At 37.0% G+C, this 16,338-nt stretch overlaps 2 protein-coding genes across 10 annotated transcripts in view; both read right to left on the reverse strand.

The window, feature by feature from the left end:
- Positions 1-6,647, reverse strand: part of LOC111872684 (solute carrier family 41 member 1) — a 40,808-nt gene extending 34,161 nt beyond the window's left edge. The window contains exon 1 of the mRNA XM_033754784.1: positions 6,575-6,647. The gene's annotated coding sequence lies outside the window, so the exon portion shown is untranslated. The remainder of the gene's footprint in view (positions 1-6,574) is intronic.
- LOC111872677 (cell cycle checkpoint protein RAD17) overlaps positions 6,041-16,338 on the reverse strand; it is a 29,591-nt gene continuing 19,293 nt past the window's right edge. For all 9 annotated transcript variants that reach the window (XM_023866789.2, XM_023866785.2, XM_023866788.2 and 6 more), the window contains 7 exons: positions 15,667-15,854; positions 12,417-12,553; positions 11,964-12,067; positions 9,502-9,610; positions 9,005-9,099; positions 7,594-7,724; positions 6,041-6,844 (listed from right to left, as the gene is read on the reverse strand). In XM_023866789.2, the coding sequence (XP_023722557.1) occupies positions 7,606-7,724; positions 9,005-9,099; positions 9,502-9,610; positions 11,964-12,067; positions 12,417-12,553; positions 15,667-15,854 (752 nt within the window). In that variant the 3' untranslated portion in view covers positions 6,041-6,844; positions 7,594-7,605. The remainder of the gene's footprint in view (positions 6,845-7,593; positions 7,725-9,004; positions 9,100-9,501; positions 9,611-11,963; positions 12,068-12,416; positions 12,554-15,666; positions 15,855-16,338) is intronic.

The following is a 16,338-nucleotide window of genomic DNA, read 5'->3' on the forward strand; positions in this document are numbered from 1 at the left end:
GGATGTTTGAGGACTTCCCACTTGAAATTTCGCAGTATCTCATTTGTTCTGTTGGCAGTATGGGGACAGGCATTGCCATGCAAGAGCAACACGCCTTTCGTGAGGGGTCCTGGCCTCTTCCGTTGAATGGCCTTACGAAGCTTCCCGAGGATGTTACAGTAGGAGCAGCATTTACGGTTTGTCCTTGAGGCTGGAATGCGGTGAGCAGTATGCCTTTGTGATCCCAGTCACTGCCTGGTTCCGACAGCAGCCCAAAGAATTTTATGCTGCTGGTTTTCAGGGACTTGTGAAATGATGGGACAAGTGCCTCAATGTAGAGGGAGATCATGTTGAGAAATAAAAGCATTTTTTCAAATCAGTACTCTTATTTGTTTAAGTTCTATATCCATTTGTAACTTACTTATTGACTTACCTACGTATGTAACATGAGTGTTCAGTCTGCCAGACATCACTTCATTCCAGTTTTGCCTGCAAAATGCAAAGAGTCCAATATTGCCTAAAATCATTACATGGTGCATCCTGTTGCATGATCAGACTAATGAAATTGCTGTGTTCTGTCTACATGACTATAAGAATGTATACCCATTCAACTGATTAAAAATTACAACATGTTTTTACCATTCAGCTGGTCATCAGCAGGTGATACAGTACTTACAAGTGTTAGTTAAAATAGTTGCAATTCAAAAACACTTGTAAAACTGCCAATAGCAGAAGGAGTCATTAGCGCTGATAAATGCACGCCTTCAGGTGGTCTGATCTTGTCACTGCAGTAAACCACATTAATAGTCAGTGTCTGTTAGAGGTACTGATAGGCAGTCGACATTTATACTGAAATGAAGTTCACTGTTGAACAGCATGTGTTTATTGTCAAAAATCTGCAAGGAAAAAACTTACAGAAAATGTATCCATAAGTTTTGTCATAAATATCCTGACTTGCCAGTTCCGACAAAGTCATATGTATCCAAGCTTGTGGAAAGTGGTGGGCCACTGGTTCAGTGTATGACATAAAGAAGCAATTGAAGAGGCCTGTGCTGACTGAAGAAAGATTTCGGGATATTGAGGCACGACTACAGATCAGTCCTCGAAAACTGTTAAGATGCTTAGCACAGGAAACCAGTGTTTTGCTAGGATCTGCTTTCACAACTACAAAATTAATCAAATTTTGCACGTATAAAATAAAAGTTGTGCATGAGCTGAAAGAACCAGATTATGCAGCAAGAATTCGTTTTTGCAACTGGCTGCTGCAAAATGTGCAAGATGGAATCATGGATTCACAGCTTCTGTTCATGACTGATGAAGTGTGGTTTCATGTTAGTGGCCATGTCAATGCAAAAAATGTAAGAATATGGAGCAATGAAAATCCTCACACTATACAGCAAATGCCATTACATAGTGAAAAGGGGGGGGGGTGGTGTGCTGTAAGTCCGTGGCAAATCATTGGTCCTGTGTTTTTCCATGAAAACATAAAACTCTGGCTGCTATGGTAATGATATGCTGAATTCGCTCTTCAGTCAGCTGACTGCTGAAGAAAGACAATATGAGTATTTTCAGGAAGACCACGCTACAGAACATCCCACATACTATCACGCTGTTTCACTGATTAACGGACAACACTCACTCCTAAGTCAATAGCACATTGCTAACAGCTCTCATATTTATACAGCACCTGCTGTCCAGCTCACTTTTCACCATCATGCACGCAGTCCTACATCACTGGCCAGACAGACCAGCCAAAAGGCAGTAAAACACTATCTCCCGTGGTGGAACAAACGGCCCTTTCCGAAGTGGTTGTCTATTGGAGTATCGACAAATCCCACACAACCATGGTCACAATACGGGAAGTGTTTGAAGACAAATTAATCAGCAGGGGACTGTGGCCTCCCAGATCCCCAGATCTCAGTTGTTGCGATTTTTATCTTTGGGGAAACCTAAAGGGAAAAGTCTACAATAATCCTCACAGCACTGAAGCTCGACAGTATGAAATAACACGTGTAATTGATTAAATTACCAGGGACCAACTTCAGAGTGTCACAAATTTATTTATGTGATGCAAGGCATGTTTGCAAGCAGAAGCAGGTCACTTTCAGCACCTGTTATAAAGCACGGTAAGTTTGTGTTATCCTTTTATAGTATTCTTATAAATGTATGTACAGAAACTGATGTGAGGGAATCAGCGATGTGACTGCACTGTTGCTAGCGGGGAAGGGCACAGTAGTCGCAGGGAAATGTTCCATCTACGCTAGCAAGAGTGCACTTGTTTATCAGCTATAATGACTCATTCTGCTATCGGCAGTTACAGCAGCAATCTGTAATAAAGTTGTGTCCACTCTATGCTGCTGCCATGTTTCCTTAATCACTAAACGACCTGTATAATTTTGTTTAACATACATAACAATTCATCAAATAATGAAAGTCATATTCAAATATGGATCTTATCCTGTAATAGGACATTTGAATGACAAAATATTCTGTAAAGGTGTGAATCAAAATTGAATCTACTGTGGTAAAATGTTCAGATAAAGACCTGAATAAAATCAACAGTCAAATGGATGAAGGTACAAGACAATGGCCACTACTTTGATTCTGAAACACATGAAAATATTTCATAAAATTAATATTGTCATTTTGCCTAAACACTCTACTAAAATACAATGAAGAAACTTAGATGATTCACAGTCCTAAGACCAAACTGCAGGAGGTTGTGGACAGGAATGAACCATCAATTCTTCAGCCTCATTGAGTTACAACATCTTGCAATTTTATAAGAGAATGTAATAATTGTAAATTTGCATATATGTTCAGTTATTTACGTCTTTATCTATTACTTTTCATTATAATGAGTGAAAGGCAAAGATTCCAAAGTTATTAGTTCTTTTCAGTTTGAATTTTACATTATATTTAACATAAGTGTCTTGACTGTAAGTGAGGGATTCAACACCGTTCTTTGTATATGTAAGATAAACACCGTCTTAAGTGTAACAATTTAATTTAGTTCTTTCTTCTTTCCCCTCACTCCACACTACATGTTTCGGCCCTAAATGGCCATCATCAGGTGTGTATTCTTACGTAGCTGTTACACTGCTTGTTAAAATTTAAAATCACCAGTCTTTGTAATTGTATAAAATGTTTGTTAACCTACACACGTTAATTTTGATTTCTAATTAGCACTTTTTTAAAACTTTAATTCAAGTTAAAATATCTATAAAATTTCTGTTCTTTTCCTTTAAAATTTTCCTCAGGGTACATGCCCTATGTCTAAGTGCTGCAGCGGCCACTTCTTGTTTATCGTTGTTCAGGTATTGTTCTGTGTAGGCTCTCTCTGTGTGTGTCGCTGCTTATCTTTAATACGTGTTTATCTTACATATATTGTGCGAGTGTAACAGGATGCTCAAATATAATACCGTTCTTTGTGTTTATTCAAAAGAACATCTCAAATTTGAGGTCCCAACAACAGTGACTATGAACAGTGCTATCTTGTGGTATGTTATGTTGTGTAGTATGGTTGTCTGTTTCTTGCTTGCTATTTGCTTCAATTACTCTTAAACCCTGAAGATGGAGGCAGTATCTTCCTCCATGTCAGACTCTCTGAATTAAATGAAATTGCAACCCAGAGGAGAAAGTACTCTTCACAGTCACCTCCTTAACAGCCACAATTCCAACAGAATACATGTACAGTACTTTCATTTACCTTCTCCAGCTCACACACCCACTTCTCAGTGGCACTGAATAGAGTCCCTGACATCAACAACCAGTTGTCTAGGTTGACCCCATAAAGTTTGTTGCAACTATCAGGATGCAACTGATCAAGTCTTCTTGATCTTGTACTTTCACAGCAACCCCATAAGGAATAATCAACTGGGTTTAGATCAGAATGTGGAGGCCAAATTATCAGACACCCACAGTCAGTCCACGTGTCCAGAAATTGTATGTTTAATCAATTTAGCACCTAGAATGAAAAATGGGGAAGGGCACCACATGCCATCACAAACATTAAGGAGTACATCCTTCAACAAAAGTGGAAGTATTGTTTTAAAGGAAATAAGCATACTGGATTCCACTGAAATGATGTGCCATCACATAGGTCATAACCTATGACTCAAGGCCAGATGTATGTACAAATAAATAATATCAAACCTGGCATGTATTCACTTAACAAAAGCCATCAAGCAGTTATACATACAGTAAAACTTCGTTACTATGGAGGTGTTGGGAAACAGAATGAACACCTGCATTATTGGCAACCCGCAGTGTTTCAGAAATTTTGTGAGAAATAATATTCTTAACATGAAAGTTTTTTCTTACAACAAATTTAATAATCAATTACAATAAAAACGATTACAAATTTAGGTTTAAACACATGCCTTATTTAATCAGTGTTTTTAAAATAGCCCAATATTTTCTTTCAGCATGAGAGCTAATGCTGTTTCCTCATCACATATCTTAATATTTTTCAAATGTAAAAGCTGGAGATGATAACAATCACTCTGTCTTTCTCTCCAATTCATCAGTTCACTAATGCTATCCAATACTCTGCTAATTTTAGGGTGTTCAACCTTACACACTTCTTCATTTTCACTGTCGTTTAATATTTCCATTGCACCACACTTATTCCAACACTGGAGGTCCTTTCCATAGCTCATGTTGAGAAGAACTGGTGTCTCATTAGCAAATCACCAATCACATGCAAGGTCATATTACCAACTCAGAGCAACCGACCAGATGCAATCATTTGAAAGGCAATGTTTAGAAGAAACAAATTGCAGTAAATAAAAAGAAAATAAATAGAATAATTTTGGGCGATGGGACTAGACCTGCAGTATATCCAAACTCACAGCACAGTGAGACGCATTGTAACAGAGCTTTACTATACTTATGTGATGATGCACAAGGAAGAACCTCTTAACATTTGAAGAATTATAAATTCCCATCTTGGTTGTATGCATTCACTAAGCATACACGTAAGGTGTAACCGTACTGCCACTGTGCACTAGAGTTAGGAATACGAGTAATTAGAATTATTAACACAGAGATTTTAGTTACTAGTAACATGTAACGGGCAAAGACACTGGGACCTAGTCACATTCCTGCTTGTAGGAAACAACTTATTTCCAATCTTGCTGTTTTCACAGGAAGAATCCCCATTGCCTTTCCTGGAAATTTTGCTTGTATGGGCAACAACAGCGATCTTTGAGAATACTATATGTGACAGTTCCTCTACCTTAAAAGAGCCATTCTGGAGGCCCATGCTAAAGGCAGTATCCATTACCGAGCTGTCAAAAGCACCATTAGAGCTTTAAGGGCCAAAACTGTATACTGCATTTAACTGATTGGAGACTAAGGAACTGCAGTAAACTCCCAAATTTCAAATATGCCAAATCAACAGAATTTAGGGGAGTGTCACAGTAGAGGAACCGACGGATGGAGGACCTCAGGGTTTTGAGAGACAGCAGTCTCTGGAGTCAGTTGTCTGTCAGCTCTTAAACTATTCAAATGCAAAAACTGCATCACTGCTGTTCACTTTTACAAAGTCTAAATCAACACAAGATCAAGTTATCTGTATAAACTACTATGCACAACAGTTCATGCTACTATGCTAAGTGGAGTGAAGTATTCATAGCAAATGGTATTACATGTGTGTTTGAAAAAGCTTCTACCATCATATCAATAAATATTACTAGTGTTTAAAATGTTGAGTGTGATAGAACTGAATTCTTCTCTCCCGCCACCTAAGCTGAGGACCTGCCCAATGCCTTGTGGAAGAAATCTCAGCCCTACCACAGCCACAGGAGTTACCAATAACTATACCTATCCTTCCTACCACAAAGATTAAATATTGTAAGCAAACCCAAATGGAGCTTACTGGTACTCAATCGGAGAAAGAAGGTTATATAGGAGAAGAGAAGAAGGGTGGTAAGAAAGGATCAGACACTGTTATGATACGAGTACATATTGCTCTGGTTCCACTCAGCTACAAAACTTTCTGTGAAAAGGATGTGCCAATCGGTTGTGTAATAAAGGCTAGTGTAATGATAGAGAAAGCTTCATCACACTGGAGGGATATTTTACTTGCCATAATATGATTAGTAGTTACAAGTTTAGAGTTTATCTTTCATGGCATACAGACCACTTGCAGAATATCTCAAAACTTAGCCATACAAAGGACATAAAGTTCAAGACTTTGCCAATTCTGAAAACAGTGAAATCCTATATTTAGTGAATATATAAGTATTCCTGATCACAGCCAAAGCCAAACATTAATAATGTATTACAAGGTTCATTCCAAAAGTTCCGACCGGGAAGACCCCAGTCATGCACATGTGGATGGGCATGCAATGACTGATAGTGATTATTATAACCTACATGTAGCAATTCTTTCTCAAGAGCTTGGATGACTTCTATATTGTTATAACCATTTGCATGAGTGTGTGGTTTTGCTTTTCTTGCATTGTGATATGATGTCTATAAAGGAGCAATAATCATGCCTCAAATTTTATGTCAAACTAGGTAAAACAGCTGTAGAAACCAAAAGAATACTTAGATCTTATGGCAATTAGGTTTTAAGTAAAATGATTACCTATGAGCGGTGCATATTTCCAAACAGAAGACAATGAGAAGTCAAATTGACCTTAAACTTTGAGAAATAATTCTTTGACTGCATAAGTGAAAAACATCATCAACACCAGTCACCAACTGACTGTACATGAAATAGCAGAAAAGACTGAAATATCCACTGGCTCACATCACACAATTTTAACAGAAGATTTAGGGATGCAATGTTTCTCAGAAAAATTTGTGCCATGGCTCTTGACTGAAGATTCAATGTCCTTCAATTTGTGAAGTCCTCCTGCAAAGAAGTGAATGACAATATCCAGTAATCCTGAGTGTTATACACTATTGCCAGAACACTCTACAATCTACATGAAAATTTGTTTTTTTTTTATTATACTTATAGCTTAACAGTCAATCAGCATGAACAACTGACAAATTATTTAGCAATTTTAGAAGTACTTAATTCTTCTCATGAGGCACTACAACCCAGAGTTACTGTGAAATAACACAACCTGACCCCTGCCCTATAATATGATAGGAAACTAAACATGTAGCAAATTTCTTCTTGATTTCAGAGATCCTGAGTGAATCGTATATATCAAAACTTCCCTTTTGTAATAAAATAAATTTCTGGTTCTATGAAAGAGAAAGTGACAGCCAGCTACCAAGTATGATTTCTTTGCTGAAATTACAGCATAATACTATGGAATAAATACTCAGGAAAAAGGTGCTATTACTGTTATGATACAGGTGTATTATATATTAAGAAAATAGATTTTATATTACTATATTAAGGATCTTGGTGGTCTTTTGATCGTGTATGTAATTTTATATGTTATTTTGATATATGGAATGTATTGCTGTACAGTAATTTTGTTGTATTGAGTATTTAAATTTTGACGATGATGACTATCTGATTATGTATGTATAGTTATATGTTATATTGTATTGTTGACTTGTTCTATATCTGAGGCAGATGCCTCTAGGGTTTTTTGGAACTATAAATGAATGAATGAATGAATGAATGAGACTTAATGCATTTACCTATAAAATGGCCTAGAAGTGATGGAAATTGTCAAGAAAGTCAATGTCATCCTCAATCCAAGCATCAACATGTTCTTCAGAAATCTTATTTTCATCATCGCTTTCAGACTCCTGTATCTCATAAGGTGTTCCTGTAATGAAAAGCATCGCAAAACATCCATATATCACAATTAAGGGGACCAAACTTTGGACTCTGTTATAGAGAAGTGTTCTGTGCAAATACATTGTATATATGAGACTGTAAGCTGCAATATTAGTTCACATTTCCATCACTTTTGATTTAAAAAAATCTCAGAGATCATTACAATGGAATGTTCTCTACTGTAATAATAAAACAGGGGTTGACTGAATACAAATATCTACTTTTCCCTGTCCCTCTTTGTGATTTATTTCACAATTCTGTCAGTGTCTGAGACTCCTAACAGTAGAGTTGGTGAATAATAAACTCGAAAAGGATTTACTAGAAACCAGTCATAGCATAATTCAGATACTATCCCAGCAACTGTTTGGAGGGAATGAGGAAAACCACAAATAATCCAAACAGGGTAGCTGGTGTCCCAGCTGATAGTTGCATCAACACCTTCTGAATGTTTTGAGCTATACCTCTCCACCAACAGGCTTACTAATTTTTCTATCATAAGAGAGGTATGTATTTACATTTTATTTCAGTAATACATGGAAACTATGAAAGCTGAAAGTTTACTTGACTTAACCTACTGCTGTAATTGGTACATAAGAAATTCCAGTATCTTCTTCCCACATGTCAGCATGAGACAGAGTGGAGAAATTACTTTCTGCTTATGAATTGTTAAACAACAAACATGAATATGTCTGCAACCTGTTTACTTAGGTGTACTGCCATATTAGTTATGGAACATAGCACCAAACATACGATAACCTGAACATGTTAAAAGCGGTCACCAAACATCGGCCAGTGATTTAGGTGTAAAATTAAGGTTGCTGGATTACCATTAAACAGGAGTGTAGTCATCAAACACAAACAATGGACACATCACCCAGAATGTCTTGGCACATGAAGAATTTCATGGGGAGAAGGGACACATAAATTTCATGTGGAGGGACACTGTTGCTAAAATCAGATACAAATTATACCAATTATCTTTTAATATTATAGTTAAATATGTTAATATATGTGAGAGAGTCTGTTAGTCTTCAGACTGTAAATATCCTACAAATTATCAGAATGAAAGAACAACACCACCCAGACATCCAAGTATTAAATAGGTCTGTGTTAGGAACGATATGATGTCAAAGTATGAGATCTCCATTGCACTAGCACATAATCAGAAGACCAAAGAATGAATGAGGTATTACACTGTAACGGTCTTGAATTCTGGCAGAACTGTTTCATGTTTATGTAGAACTGTGCTGACATTTTGATAATAATTACCTGTCATTCTTTCTTCATCCTTCATGTTCTTTTCCCATGATTTCCCCACCATTAACATTTTCCTTGATGAAACCTTAATTTCTGAAGTTGAATCTCTGCAAATAATATTCAACATACTCAGAAAAATATACATAAATCAAAGAGAATGAAAAAATTTCTGGCAAAACTGATTAATGTTCACTGTAGTTACCAATATACTGGCATGTAATTTATTTAGTAATAATTTTTTTGAGAGCTATTCATGAGACATGATTCCACATTTCCTCCCCCACCCCCTTATGCTCAACAGCATAAAATGGTGCTGCATTTGAAATACAAGCTTTTAGGCATGTCTCTTCTGCCATCTTCTCTTAGTTTGCAGATAAGCAGTTATTCTTTGTGGTAACTGCAAACAATTTGTAGTAGGCTGTATCCAGTTTATATCCAGTGGATATTGATGTACTTACTAAATTGGTTCATTCTGCTCTAACATTCCATGAATATTAAGCAACACTTACGTTACTGTAAAAAGAGCTGGCTGTAAGTTGCTCCTTCCCTCAGCTTGGCCAGTCAGTTCAGCTTCAATACCTGAGATGTCACAAATTTTATTTGTGTATGGATATGAATCTGCAAACAAAGGAAGTAATGTAAATGATTCATTAATGCAGTGCCCTGACATCTACTAAAGTGAAATTACCACTGCAAGAATAACAATAAAGATGAAACATAATATTCTTGTCAGAAAGAGTAATGAAATGTCAGGCATGCGTGCGCCTCCCTTCTCTCTCTCTCTCTCTCTCTATATATATATATATATATATATAGTGTAACGTGGATGGCGCAACAGGAAGTAGGGGGTCATGTGAACTCTGCGTTTCCATAAGTGATGTCACGTACCCCCACTCCTACCATCATTAAGCAACGCTCGGTAAACACCCCTCCCCACTAGGCTGTAACATCACGCAACAGGCAAGTCTGTGCAGTGACTATTGCTAGAAAATGCGTAGGTAGAATCACCTGACAACAATACCTGATATCTGTTGCCAAGCAGCAATGTGTTCTCTATGTTGTCCGTGCTGAGCCTAAATAAGGAGCAGCAAATACTAATCAGGAGTAAAAAAAAAGTATAAGAGGCTTAAACTTGGCAGCGGTCAGGCATATGACCATTCAAGTGACTAGACTGCCGTGGTAGCGAATACTACTAGAAATAGGGCATAATCTGCTGTACTGAGCCTGGATTGACAGAGGCCTTGTATATATTGTACATAGAAATAGGAATTAAGATTAAAATTGTAAATATATGTAAATACTGACAATGGACTTACTAATATGGACTATGACTGACAAATGACAGACCCAACCTCTCGTCAGAGAGGGTGCCCCAAATGGACAGGACAGTAACTTTCATATAAGGAGAAAGAAAATCTGGTCATGAGCCCCAGCCGGGGCTAGACACCAGGACAGACAGACTGACGGTCAGTCGCAATGTGACTTGGACAGGCAGTTCAGTCTCAAATCAGAGACAGTAAAATATGGTCAGGAAGCCCAAGGGTTTCGGACCCAAAAAGACTGTGTTGGCAAGGACCAGCAGCATATACAAAATACAGACCCACCCTCTCATCAGAGAGGGTGACTCACAAAAACAAGACTGCAACAAGACAACAGCAACAAATATCTGGTCATGAGCCCCAGATGGGAATTACTGACTGACTGATCATGAGTCGCAATGTGACTTTGACTCTGACTTGATTCAGGAGTAGTGAGTATTGAGTAACTAGAGAGAGAGTTACTAGTATCCAGTATTCAGTATGAATTGAAGTCCAGCAGCTACGAGTTGTTATTCAGTTGTATCAAGTGAATGGCAGTGACTCCAGCAGGAGAAGTAATTGTGATAGTGCAGATGGCAGTAACTGGGAAACTGTAAATTGTGTAACTGTAAAAGCGAGTGGAATAAATTCGCTTGATCCAAGACGGTGTGAAGTTATTTGTCGCATTACATACCCAACATGTGACAATATATATATATCCATTAATACACATACAGGATATCTCACAAATCTGGGACCATAGTAATACTATGTATTCTACTGGAATGTATGCAACATTATCATACAGAGGGCTGCATGGCCCAGAACTATAAAACTTGGTAACATTCTACGCTGCCAACTGTAGAAACCATTAGGAAGACTGTTATTATGTCCTTCTCTTATCAACTCACCATGGCCTTTCTGTGTCCTGATGATGGTCATTGTAACCAAAATAATGTAAGGCAGATTTTTTTTATTTACTTAATTACTAATACACTTACACTTAATGGAATTCTATTATTTCATATACACATGTTTTGTTCCTTTGAAATTCCTCTAGAGTGGAATTCTCAATAGGATTTCTAAGTTTAAGAGCTACTTACATTTAGGATTTAATTTTTATAATTTCTCAAAATTACAAAATTTCTGTAATCAATATTAATTTCATTCCAGGGTTAAAGTTACTGGCTACTGCAGAAATTTTAAATGGGGTTTTAATGTTTACGCAAACACTTTCACTTCTCGTTCCCTTCTAGAGGGATGACATTTGTTAACTTCTTTCAAGGTGTGAAGTACATGCAACCTGAGAAGTTCTTTCATCTGGGACATTATGCTGTGCAGTCTGGTGCAAATAAACTGATGTTTTTGAGGAACATATCACCCCTTGCTTAGCTTACTCTCCCTGAAGATGAAGGCTACATGTTCCTCTCAAACATCACTTCACTTTCACCAGACTACAAGTCATTATATGTCTATCAGGACACAAGAACTCTTCTTAGTTGCTGCTGCAAGAGCCAAAAATCTGACAGTGCATGCAACAAGAGCTTGATCATGACATTCCTAGAAATTAGATGGAACTAAACAGTCTCCAAAGTATTCTTATTCTAAGATAGAAACTATGAGAAGTTGTCAGAATGTACCACTTCTGAGAGCATAAATATGGTAAAACATACCTAATCGTGAGGACAATCCAGTATATATAATGGGAAGAATGTCCATAGCAGCATCCCGGGGCACCAATATGTACCTTGGATCTATATCTATTATTTTTTCTCTCCTGAAATAACATTTTAAGGAAGTTCTCTTAAGCCAATATGTGTTTCCAGTGACAAAATAATGTAATCCAAGACCGACTACTCATTTGAATTTGGTGGAAAGGTTAAGAATGCTTGGAACTTTACCTCCATATCAACTATACACTTCAACGGTATGGTGCTTAGCCACAAGGATAAGTGTTTATAATTTTGGTTCTAATAAATATGTTTTAAAAATCTGATAAAGTTTCCTGTCACACTTTAGTGTAAATGTCAAATAGTTATAACCTATAGCTAAGTACTTGTATGGCAAGGGGACTGAAACTGAATTAAAACACTTCACCACAATAGTAATTACAAGGTGCTACTTACACAGCTCTAGTCCTCTGTATTACTGTAAAATATTCCTGGTTTGTTAAGGGAGTCCACTTCCTTTTCACTAGTGATTTGCATGTCATAAACCCTCTTGTCATTGTTGACAGTGCCATTGGTAAGGTCAATTCTCTCTCCTAAAATACAACAAGTCCATAACTTTGTTCAAAATGTTTCCTAAGATTTTAAGGTTCAAAACCAACTGATGCCAATGCGAAATGTCTGAACAAGTGATATACAGAAGAGGAAAACTTGAATTCTGCAGGCAGAATATTTCAGGCCATCAAAATCAGAACATTAAATTATATAATTCAAGCAATTTCATTCTTAATTGTGAAATTAAGAAAAAATAAATATATTCTTGTATGTATCACACATTCCAATATCATGCATGAAACAAGATAGTAGCAAAAAATGCTGTCACCAAAGTCTGAAAGGGACAGCAGCAGGTATAAAATCTCAAACACACAAATTTTGCTAATGACATCATGGGAAGCGTTAGCTATTGTGTCACACACAAACAAATGCAGCAAAGTATACACATCTGAAGGGCTGACTTGTGGGTGCAAGACTGTGGACACGTATTTAAAACTAAAGGACAAGGTGCAAGCAGAAAGACATAGCATTTGGTATTCTTTGCTAAAAAGCATTCTCTTTTGTCATTTCATATGCATCAGAGGAATTTTGATGCATCACTAGAAGCATGCAAATATGATGGATGAGATTCTGTGCCATATTAAAGCATCATAATGTGTGCTGAGATTACAGAACTAGTGCATGGAATGATGACTGAGGTTTACTTCCTACATGTAGTGTTTAACCAAAATGTCTACAGACGGTAATCTAATTAAATAAATAAATGAAAATTTAAGTTAAAAAACTATTTTTTATTATAATTCAACAGCAGACTGCTTTTATAAATCCTCTTGTAAATCAGGCACAGAGATTTTTGGACATGAACTTACTTGAAGAAAATGGTACAATAGGCCAGAAGTGGCCACAGTACAAGGGACTTAGTCCCACCCCAGTAGCAATAATATTACTTGAAAAAAAGTGTATGAATTATCAAGTGAAATGTGGAACTTTTCTGCACTAGTTCATGAGGTATCATATCCTATGCGTTATGCAGGTGTGTGTTAGTTACAACACTGTCATGTGACTATAGATAGAGTTTATGGACTGGATGATTGGATTTATTGCACCTTATACATTCACACACTCGGAACTACAGGCAATATAGCACTATCACCATTCTACATACTTTCAGTTCAGCACTGCACATGCACTAGGATTCTCAGTCTTCACTAGCTGCATCCTGACAATGGATTTATCAGTCTCACTGTAACTTCAAATCACACATGAAGTCTTTTTGTCACAGTCTAATTATCATCTTGCCCTTATTCTGCAACTGCCAACTCAATTCAGTTCCAAGCTCATATCCCAGCAGGCTTGCATCTCAAACTAGACTCTACTCTCTTAACTAGTTCCTGTTTGAGTTACTGTCCTGTTCATGTGGGGCGTCCTCTCTGACGAGAAGATGGTCTGCTGCTTTTCAAAGTCACATTCTGCAGTAATAACTCAGTTGTCAGTATGTACAATATTGTCACCTATAAGGGGTAGTTTAATGAATAATTGCGGGTTCTAGATTTGATGATCGGATTTTTTTATTATTACTTATTATTTATTTAAACTGTAAATGGGTTTTTACATGGTGGCAGTGGTACTACAATAAAACACAGCACACAAATACCACACATCACATAAAATAATACCCCACACTCAAAACACAGCATAAAAACATTAAAGGACACACTACACATCATTCATTCATTCATTTCCTTTATTTTCCATATATCCATACAGGTAACAAACCTAAAATGTGGAAATGGTCCCTCTGAATGAATACAATACAAATACAACTACAATTAAATAAATTCATAACACCAAAAAATAAGTATACTATACACTAACAGTAACAGTAATGAAATATGTATTGTGATTAACTGATGCACCCACATTTCATCATAACATTCCCTTCATTCCACTTCACTACACTTATGCACCCTTCACATCCTCACCACAGTTTACTTCCTTCCTGTTCCCTTCACTTCACTACATTTTTGATGATTCCCCCCACACCTTCACTTCACCTATTTATCACTTTCATAAAATTACTGATTTATAGGAGAGAGTCCCTACAGCATCTGCAGATAGTTGCTTCCAGAGCTGGATGGTCCTATTTACAAAGGAATATTTTCCAATATCTGTATTTTGCCTTCTACTCCTAATTTTCCTATCATGATTGACTCTGCTCATACAGCATGTTCTCTGTAATCTATTATAATAGATTACAGAGAACATGCTGTATGAGCAGAGTCAATCATGATAGGAAAATTAGGAGTAGAAGGCAAAATACAGATATTGGAAAATATTCCTTTGTAAATAGGACCATCCAGCTCTGGAAGCAACTATCTGCAGATGCTGTAGGGACTCTCTCCTATAAATCAGTAATTTTATGAAAGTGATAAATAGGTGAAGTGAAGGTGTGGGGGGAATCATCAAAAATGTAGTGAAGTGAAGGGAACAGGAAGGAAGTAAACTGTGGTGAGGATGTGAAGGGTGCATAAGTGTAGTGAAGTGGAATGAAGGGAATGTTATGATNCAATGTGGCAAGTTCTTGAAGTGATATATTTTTACATTGACATTCTGTTGCCATTGTTCTTCTGTGGAATTTGCTTCTAATACAAACACAAAAAAACTCTGCAGCTTGAGTCCGCAAAAGAACTATACCAACCAAGCAACCTCCGCCTGTTGGCAAAGTTAGTGCCAACTTTAGTGGATAAAGGGTCAGAAGTGAACATCATTCAATGAGTAACATTCAGTCTTCCCGTTCACAAGGTCATCATTGCATCTACTACACAACACGTTCCAAAATGACCTAGAAGAGTTTCCAACTGACAGGCATAGTGCCCAATCCTTTCCTAAGGGCAGGCCACACCAAAGTGCTACACAGCAGATTGGTACAATTTAAAACGCATGTTAAATATCTTTGAAGAACAGGATACAACAGGGATAAATAACAGTGGCATCTGCAAATGAAAGTGCAGTATATGCACTAAATATATTTAATTTTGGATCCATGGACTCTGATTGATTTCTGTATTCTTTATATTCCACCAAAACATGTGAACAACTTTTATATTAGATTTACAATTATTTACCACTGTAAAGAAAGCTATTTAATACTCACTTGAAACTCTGACATCATGGTATCAGAGTCACTAGCATAACGAATGGCACGACATGAATCATTCATATCTCTGAAAACTTTCAAGTAATTTTCAAGTACCATATGAAACAATTTTCTAGGATGGGAGAGTGTCTGAGCAACTATATCCTCAGGATCATGTGCCAGGAATTCAGCATCTTCTTCTGATTCTGTGAACAAATATCACACACACACTACCATGAAGCTCAAGAAGTCTGTATGAAAGTTGTGATGATTTCAAAGCATTTGATAGAGAAAAGATATCTGCCAACAAAAATTTTCCTATGAATCTCTGCAAAAAGGCGCAACAAAAGTACTGTCACGTGATTGAGTGACTACAGATGGGGTTTAGATTGGTAATTAGATTTACTGAACTCTTACAGAACGTAAGTACAAATAAATATAGCGCTATCACTAATTCACACACTCTGCAGTTCAATACAGTATGTACCAAGTCTTCTAATTCTTTCTTCACCAGCTGTTGCCTGGTGATGGCTCACAATAATATCCTCTGCTTACTTGCTCATATTCTTACTGGCTGGTGAATGTCTCACAGCTAACTCATTGCTCCAACTGTCCTGCTTATAACACCTCAGCATGGACTGCACAGAAAAGACTGTTCCTCTGTTGCTGTATCCAATTGTTGCAATGGAA

The sequence above is a fragment of the Cryptotermes secundus genome, unplaced genomic scaffold (genome assembly GCF_002891405.2).
Source record: "Cryptotermes secundus unplaced genomic scaffold, Csec_1.0 scaffold102, whole genome shotgun sequence".
Lineage (NCBI taxonomy): Eukaryota > Metazoa > Arthropoda > Insecta > Blattodea > Kalotermitidae > Cryptotermes > Cryptotermes secundus.